General features: G+C 40.7%; 1 protein-coding gene across 1 annotated transcript; it reads left to right on the plus strand.

The window, feature by feature from the left end:
• The first annotated feature begins 265 nt into the window (after positions 1–265).
• Positions 266–4,314, plus strand: LOC135410708 (coxsackievirus and adenovirus receptor-like). The gene is made up of 5 exons (XM_064647418.1): positions 266–396; positions 1,274–1,443; positions 2,073–2,277; positions 2,649–2,809; positions 3,991–4,314. The coding sequence occupies exons 1-5, from the start codon at positions 348–350 to the stop codon at positions 4,192–4,194; spliced, it is 789 nt and encodes a 262-aa protein (XP_064503488.1). The 5' UTR covers positions 266–347; the 3' UTR covers positions 4,195–4,314.
• The last annotated feature ends 3,770 nt before the right edge of the window (positions 4,315–8,084 follow it).

Raw genomic sequence — 8,084 nt, forward strand, 5'->3', positions numbered from 1 at the left:
GTGCCCGCCGCGCCCCGGGGCATCGCTTCGGCTACCGCGGGCACCCTCCTACCGCTCGCACGGGCTGTTTCGGGCGCTTGGGCTGGCAAAGCGATGCCCCATCCCCGCTGCCGGGCGGGCGGGGAGCGGGCGGCACCGCGGGGCGATGCGCGGAGAGCCGCGGCCAACCCGGGGGTGCGGGCACATGTTGCGGGGGGCGCGGCGGGGCGGGGACGGGCCGGGCCGGGCTGAGTCACCTGCGGGGCGGTGCGAGAGGTGCCCACTGGGAGCCGGTGACGGAGCCAGCGGTGCCGGGTGCCCGCCGGGAGCCCGGGAGGGAGTCGGCGGCGCTGGGTACCTGCCGCGCCATGGAGCCGCCGCTGCTGGCGCTGTCCCTCGTGCTGCTCTGCTCCGCAGGTGGGCAGGAGGGGAGGGGAGCGAAGGGAAGGGACAGGAGAGGAGAGAGGGAAGGAGGGAGAGAGGAGGGAAGGACGGAGGGAGGTGGCGGCGACGGCTCTGTCGGGCTGGGAGAAAGCGCGGCGGGGCCGAGGGGCCGCTGCCCTCCAGGCGCCCGCCCCGGTGACCGCGGAGCGCCGCATCTCCGCCCCTACGCGTGTGTGTGTGGGTCTCCGCCGTGTGTGTGTGAGGAAAAAAAAAAAAGTATTTAAATTCAAACCCCGTGTTTAATACCTCTAGCACCCGCGTTGGTTCTGGTTTTGCTCTCTGGGTGGCTTCCAGAGAGCCTTCGGAACCCAGTTGTCCAGACCCGATGGCCGCGGTTGAACCCTGAGGAGGAAACGTGAGAGAATTTAAAGAGAGGGAGGAAAGGAGTTGAATTGGATGGACCTGAGAGCGTTTGGCTTTCGTGATGAAAGAAAACAAAAGAGTAGATAGTCTCAAACAAAAAAAGCAATCAAACCCCAAAAACACATAAACCAAACAAAAGGTGCCTGGGCTACTAAAAAGTAGCAAATATTTTTCATCTCAAATATTAGGTGTTACTGTAATTAGGTGTTACTGTAATTAGGTTCCTGTAATTAATTATTTAATAATTATAAATAATAAACCTGCTCCCGAAAATGTTTTGGTTAGCTTTGTATGGTTTGAAAGGTGTAGCTACCTGTTGGATGTGATTCCAAATGAACAGCACGTGCATTGTGTTTGGCAGCAGGATCTGCACGGGATCTCTCCAGCACTGACAAGTCTGACATCATTTCTGTACAGGAAAAGTATATGATGGATTTGAATACTGCATGTTACTTGTTTTTTAAAATACAAAAATATATTTTTATAGGTCTAACAAGAAGCCTAACTATAACTTCAGTTGACCAATCAGTGTTTGAAAAAGCACAAGGAGAGAAAGTTACGTTGCCATGTACTTTTGAACTCTTGGAAGAAGATGAAGGCCCACTAGATATTGAGTGGGTGTTCATACCAGCAGATAATCCAGAGAAGGAGCAAGTGGTAAGGAGAGACTTTTTTTTGGGCAGTGTTAATTCAGTTGTTTGAGTAGGTAAATGTATAAGTTTTGTTACTGATGTTTTTAACTTATACCTTTCAGGTTGGGGTGCTTGTGATCTTAAATTACTTTGAAACACCAGTCATATGAAATATAGTGGAAGTTTTGGAATAGCGGATTAAGTATGAAATGTCTAGAAATTTTTCACTATAAGCTTGCTTTCTAATGAAAAACTCAAATTAAATACACTTCGGTTACAGAAAGCAAACTTTGCTTTTGCTGAATGAAAACATATTAACTCCTTTAGTTAGTAACAATTTCCGTTCTTTGGAAGCCTTGACAATAAGATGATTCATTTTAGTAGACAGGTTTTACAGAATGAAGTCAGAGCAGTTCTAAACAGTTTTCTTTAAGTTAGAAGTCAATGCTGAACTACTGGTACATGGACAGATGTTTGGTTGCAGTATTCATTGTAATGCTGTGTATGGTGATATATTGAAGCTGGAAATATTTGGCTATGCCATACTTCTGGGCTTAAAACAATAGAATGAAACTATCAAGAATCTGAGGACAACAATTTTTTTAAATGTTTGCAAGCCAAGTGGATTTCTGAATCATATTTCTTTTTTTACAGATAATTATGTATGCTGTAAACAGGATTTATAATCGCTATAATGCTGCTGAGATGGGGCGGGTGCAATTTACTAATCCTTATCCCAGATCTGGCGATGGTTCATTGGATATCATGAATTTAAAGGCAGCAGACACTGGCACGTACCACTGCAAAGTAAAGAAGGTTCCTGGAGTTCAAAGCAAAAAAATACAGTTGACTGTACTTGGTAAGATAATTTCTTTCCTTGAATTTTCAGTGACATTTTGTATGTGCTTATTCCATCCTATCTTCGACGTCTAAAATGAAAACTTCTGCTGGGTAAAGTCATATTGAATCTCTGATAATGCAGTCATTATTGAGGCTTTGGAAGGAATGGACACAACCCTCTGTTCTGGGGGTGAAGGGAATGATATTCAGAATAATGAACACTTTTAAAAATTCTGCACCTGGCTTGTATTTCATAGAAAATCTTTTCATCCAGAGAAATGGTTTGTTGCACAAGCTTTATCTTTAGCAAGATGGACTGACCTACTAGAACACAACTAGTAAGCATTTTGATTGTTACTGTTATTAATCCAGTGATATTTTGTTTATTAGTAAAGCCAGCAGGAACTAAATGTTCCATTGAAGGATCACAGGAGACTGGAAAAGACATTACCTTGAAATGTGCATCACGAGAAGGATCCCCACTTTTGTCTTACGACTGGAGGAGAGTATCTGGCACACAGGAACTTCCTGCCACTTCCATGCTGAGTACTGTCAAACTTGATTAATTACTCTGAAATATTTAAAAAGATTACATTAGTATTTTTGGCTTATCTTGACTTGTGAGCATCTCATGCTTAGTATTAATATAAAGTAGTCAAGATAAATGTCACTTCTGCCTTGTCACTGGGTAACAAAACTAACATTGAAACAAGTTGGGGTTTATTTTGTTTTTTTAATTCATAGTGGAAAATGTTTCAAGCTTTGAGATTCTTACCATTAGGCTCCAGTATCGTGCTCACCTGTGCCCAAGTGTTGTGAGGATAGAGTTAGATATTCTGAATTTTGACTGATGGATTTCCAATTATTACAGTGGTAATACCGGATTTTTATTGTGAGAACTTCATTGTAGAAGGTTAATTTGTGAGTTTTGGCTTTGTGAAAGTCATTCTAGAATATTTTTTTGGCAGAGCACCAGTTCTTGATGTTCTTTGTAGTTATGAAAACCTTAAACTTTGAGATGGTAGGATTTCCTTGCAGATGTAGCAGTTTAACAATCTGCTTACAAATAGACATATATTAACTCAGGTTGCACAGAATATACAGGACAAAGTGACAGCATGTGTCTAAGAGTAGCCAAAGTGGATTTCTAGAGGAGAGAGAATAAGACGTGGTTCTTCTCATAGGGGTCTCCTATCCTCCTGTAGTTTATTCCTCAGAAAATGCAGATGTGGCTTCAGTTTGATTTAAAACAAGCAAAAACTGACTTCTGTGAACATCTCCATTTTTTGTAAACTTCTGTAGTCTATTAGAATCTGTAATATCATAGAACACAGATCCTTAAAAATCAGCTACAAAGGCAGAACCTCGTACTGTTGTTCATTTTGAACTTGATTCCTGGTAGTGCTGTTTGATTCTCTCTTATTTTTCATTAATGTCTTTCTCTGTACCACTCAAGACTTTAGGCTACTGTTGTTATGCCCCTTCTTTTTCCACATATAACTAGTTCTAGTCATGTCAGATAACTTAATGCTTATTGGCTGTAGAGCATTGAGAGTAGCATCCATTCCTATCTATTGATTAGTCAAATTAGCAAATAAGTCAGATGCTGTGGAATAAATTTCTAACAGGGTAAGAGACTTTTACAAATAATGGTATTTTACAGCACAATAGACTTTTGTTTTTATTTGGATGTTTTTAATACAGCATTTTTAAATTAAGATATCATTAATAGTTCTGTAGTATTGAATATGGAATTAAACTTAAGGAAATGGTAAACATCTACCTTCTGTTATATTCAGAACTTCTTCTGAAGAATGTCACTCAAGAAGACTCTGGTGTGTACAACTGCGTTGCCTCGAACAGAGTTGGCATGGATGAATGTTCTATTGAGCTGAATGTCACCCCTCAAAGTGTTTGCTGGGTAATGGTCATGTAGTGTTCTGCATATGAAAACTGAATATCCTTTTTCTCTAAACTCAAATCCAAAGCCTTGTAACTGGTGGGTACCAAACCAAGGCTTATTATTGTTTTAAATAAACGCATGTGATTGAGCCTCTCTCTGATTCACTGATGTACTATTAACTGGGTCATGTGAAACATACTGGGTTTAATGTTAAAAGAAAGTTGGTCTTATAACTTTGACACTTAACAAACAGTATTGTTATTTATCTATTCTAGCTGTAAGTACAGCTGGTGTAGTTGCTGGAGCTATTATAGGAACTCTGCCGTGTCTTTCTGAAAAGGGACTCTACCTCATTTGGCTAAAGAATCTTGTGGTCTTCTGAAACTTGTAAAGAGCTGTGCCCTAATTAGCTAAGGAACTTTTGCTGATTTGTGTTTTCTTGGACTTTGTGATTTTAGCTGTTTTTACTCAAACCTGTGTTTAACTTAATGTCAGTAAAAAAAGATTAAAACCTTGATGCCCGAAGGAGATTAGGGAATAACTGAGCTCTGCACCTGTAGGAAATAAGTCAAATGATTTTTCCGCCCCAGGGAGTTGAATCAATAGACATTGTTTAGCTATAAAAGCAATAAAGAATTGTTTAAGTAGAAAGAAGCTGTGGGTTATCTTTAAGCAAAGATAAATGTGCTGTCTCGTAGTGATTTAGAACAATGAGATAAGGGCTAAAAGTCAGCAGAAATGAACTGTGCTTGTGAAGTGCAGGGCCTGAACAGGCCCTGAGCCAAGGTGGACCTCTAGATGAACCTTCCAACCTAATGTTGTATTTAGCCATGTATCTGCATATTAGCCAAAGTTCTATATAATCCTTAGTAAAATACATAATACTACACCTGTGTCAAAAAAAGTTGCTTGTTGATAAGTTGGACACTCATCAGACTGTAGCTGAGAAGGCTGCAGTTTGGGTGGCACAGTACAGGTACAAGAAAAGGAGGGGGAAAGTGAATCATAAGAAAGTGCATTCAGTGATTACAGAGGCAGTTGTGCAGTGGGATCCCAATAAATGGGATGGAGATATTTGGGATTCTACAGACTCTGATGAGGCTGGTTCCCCAGATGAATTCATAGATGTGAGACTGGCACGGAGATGGAAAATGGAATTAGGGGCTGATGGGCAGCTGATAAGGAGGGATGTAGTGGATTATACTCAGAATGAAGTAAATGATAGAACTGAATGGTTTAAACAGAGACTGGGAGAATCTCTGCTGACTTGGGTGGTGTGTGTGCACAGTCAGGGAGCATCAGGGGAAACCCTTGATTCGAGGGATTCCAGGAAGTTTTTAATCTTGAGTTCAGACTCCTTTGTGCAGGATGCATTTTGGAATAATGACACTAATCTGTGAGCATTGGCTGCTTTGGAATGCAGTAATAAATATTGCACAGAAAATGACTGGCCTGGAGTTGAGCATGCATGGTGTACATTGTGGGATTGTGTACGGCAATTAAAGGAAGAGGGGATGGAGTCAATGATTTTCACAGGAGATGCTGACAGTATGATGCAGCATGCTCTGTCTGTTACTATGAGAAATAAGCTGATTAAGGTTTCTCCAGCAGCCTACGAAAATGTAATCCTGACTTCCTTGATTAACGAGATGGGAAATCCCCTCTATGAAGTAATTGAAAAAATACAGCAGCTGGGTTACCTTGGAGAGTGGGGGTCATGATTGTTTCTAGCCCTGAATATAAAATGGGGATAGATATGCTAAAAGGATTAACCCTGAATCTTCCTGATGGTCAGTACCAATTTGGAATATTAATGCCTGGTCAATCTTAGTGGGAAAAATAAAAATGCCTCCTGTGCAGATTCCTGCTGCAACTAAATTAGTAACAATGAAACAATACCGGATGCCAGGAGAGCATGAAGAAATATCACAGACAATTAAAGATTTGCTGGATGCTGGAGTTTTAAAATCACTACCACAGCTTGGAATAATCCGGTATGGCCTGTAAAAAAAGAGTGATGGGTCATGGAGAATGACTGTAGATTTTAGAGAGTTAAATAAGCATACCCTACCTCTCATGGCAGCTGTACCAGATACTGTGACTTTAATAGAAAAAATTCAGAAACATCCTTAATAATGGAGCCAAAGTATGGGTCCAAAAACCAAATAGCCCTCCTGAACCGGCTGAAGTAATAGCCACAGGGAAGGACAATACTATTTTAATCATGAAACCTGGGCAAGAAAAATGGAATATGTCCCTGCAACAAAGTGTTATAGGTGAGAATAACTAGATGTTATAGAATCTTGTTTTACACATCCGCTGCGACTGAATTTACCTCCAAACATCCTTTTCTGTGTCTGGGAAAAATTATTCTTTTAGAGCCCAGAGAATGCTGCAGAGAACATGCTACTGCCTCACTAGAAGAGCCTTACAGGTGCCAAAAATTTTCTGCATCAAAAAAGTGTCAAACTCATGTTCCATGTATTGTTCAGATCAGTGACTTTCACAGTCAAACCAGGATCACTCAAATACTAATAACATCATTGTCCTTGTCATGTTTCTACAGGAAGAAATCGGTAATTAAAAACCTTTGGGAAAATTAATATTAAAATTGCACAGCTAAAATATATTTTTATTTTAATTAGGCAACTGTTCCAGTGCCTCACCACCCTCACAATAATAATAATAATAATAATAATAATAATAATAATAATAATAATAATAATAATAATAATAATAATAATAATAATAATAATAATAATAATAATAGATATTATTATTATTTTTATTTAATGTCAATAGGCACTTCCAAATAACAACTGATATCATCCAGATGTGGTGCATATTTCTCCACCAAGAATGCCTTTCACTCCAATGATCCTTCACCACTGACTCCAGAAGTCTGGATGACCGGTTTCAACTAGATCTGAAACTTTTAAATGATTTTATTTAGCTGAAATAAATTCTGTGCTAATGTTAGGGATATGGAATCTATTTAAGTACATATGACAGATTTTCATATATTCAGTTACAAGTCAATAAATGAGTTTACTTCAAATGTTCAGGTTATAAAAACCATTTCAGTACCTGTGATAAATATTTTAATATATTTATTAATGGGCAAAAATAGATTGATATTACCCTGTCAAGTCCACACATTAAAGTGGTCACAAGCCAGTATCACAGAAACTATGAGTGAAAAAAGGGTCATAATTTACCTCATGCTTTTTGTGCCTGTTGTGTTCGTGCTGTCAGAGTTTTTCTAAATAACCACAATGGATAAAAATGGCCTCGAATCTTCCCTTCTGAATGAATACAGAGATTCTCTCCTGATGAGGACATGGAGTCTACAAACAAACAAACAAACATGTTTGCAACACAGACTAAATAGAAAATGCTCCGGGGGGGGGGATTCTCCAAGAGAAAAACATCTCCACTCCCAGATAAGTCAAAGTGTGCCATGGGGACTTTTGTCCCCATGTTCTGATCCGAGTTCAACAAGCCCCCAACACCAGGCCCCTTTTGCCCCAAAGCTCTGTGTTGATGTGAGCAGAACAAGCTCTGAACAGCAGGGCAGGTGGGGTAGCAGAGCTTAGATCCAAGTGCCTGAACTTGCTTCCCTCCCAGCACAGGAGGGAAACTGCCCACCTGGAATAGTCCTGGAAGAAAAGGAAGGTTTTTCTTCCTTTGAATCGTGTGCAGCTGTTTCCTGAGAGAATGCTGATGTGCACAGCCAGAACTTTGACACCAGCTGTGTGGTGAGGTCAACATGCTGGAGGGATGGGATGGCATCCGGAGGGACCTGGACAGGCTTGGGGGGTGGGTCTGTGTGAACCTCACGGAGCTCAACAAGACCCAGTATCCACAAGGCCCTGGGATCAGCACAGGCTGGGGTGGAGAATGAATTGAGAGCAGCCCTGCTG

Source organism: Pseudopipra pipra, chromosome 3 (genome assembly GCF_036250125.1).
Source record: "Pseudopipra pipra isolate bDixPip1 chromosome 3, bDixPip1.hap1, whole genome shotgun sequence".
NCBI lineage: Eukaryota > Metazoa > Chordata > Aves > Passeriformes > Pipridae > Pseudopipra > Pseudopipra pipra.

What these genes read in the sequence shown, in the direction of transcription:
- LOC135410708 (XM_064647418.1), top strand. Translation starts at nt 348, where the DNA reads ATGGAGCCGCCGCTGCTGGCGCTGTCCCTCGTGCTGCTCTGCTCCGCA. An exon ending in ATCCAGAGAAGGAGCAAGTG is followed by an intron (nt 1,444 to 2,072) that starts GTAAGGAGAGAC and finishes CTTTTTTTACAG; the next exon opens with ATAATTATGTATGCTGTAAA. An exon ending in AATACAGTTGACTGTACTTG is followed by an intron (nt 2,278 to 2,648) that starts GTAAGATAATTT and finishes TTTGTTTATTAG; the next exon opens with TAAAGCCAGCAGGAACTAAA.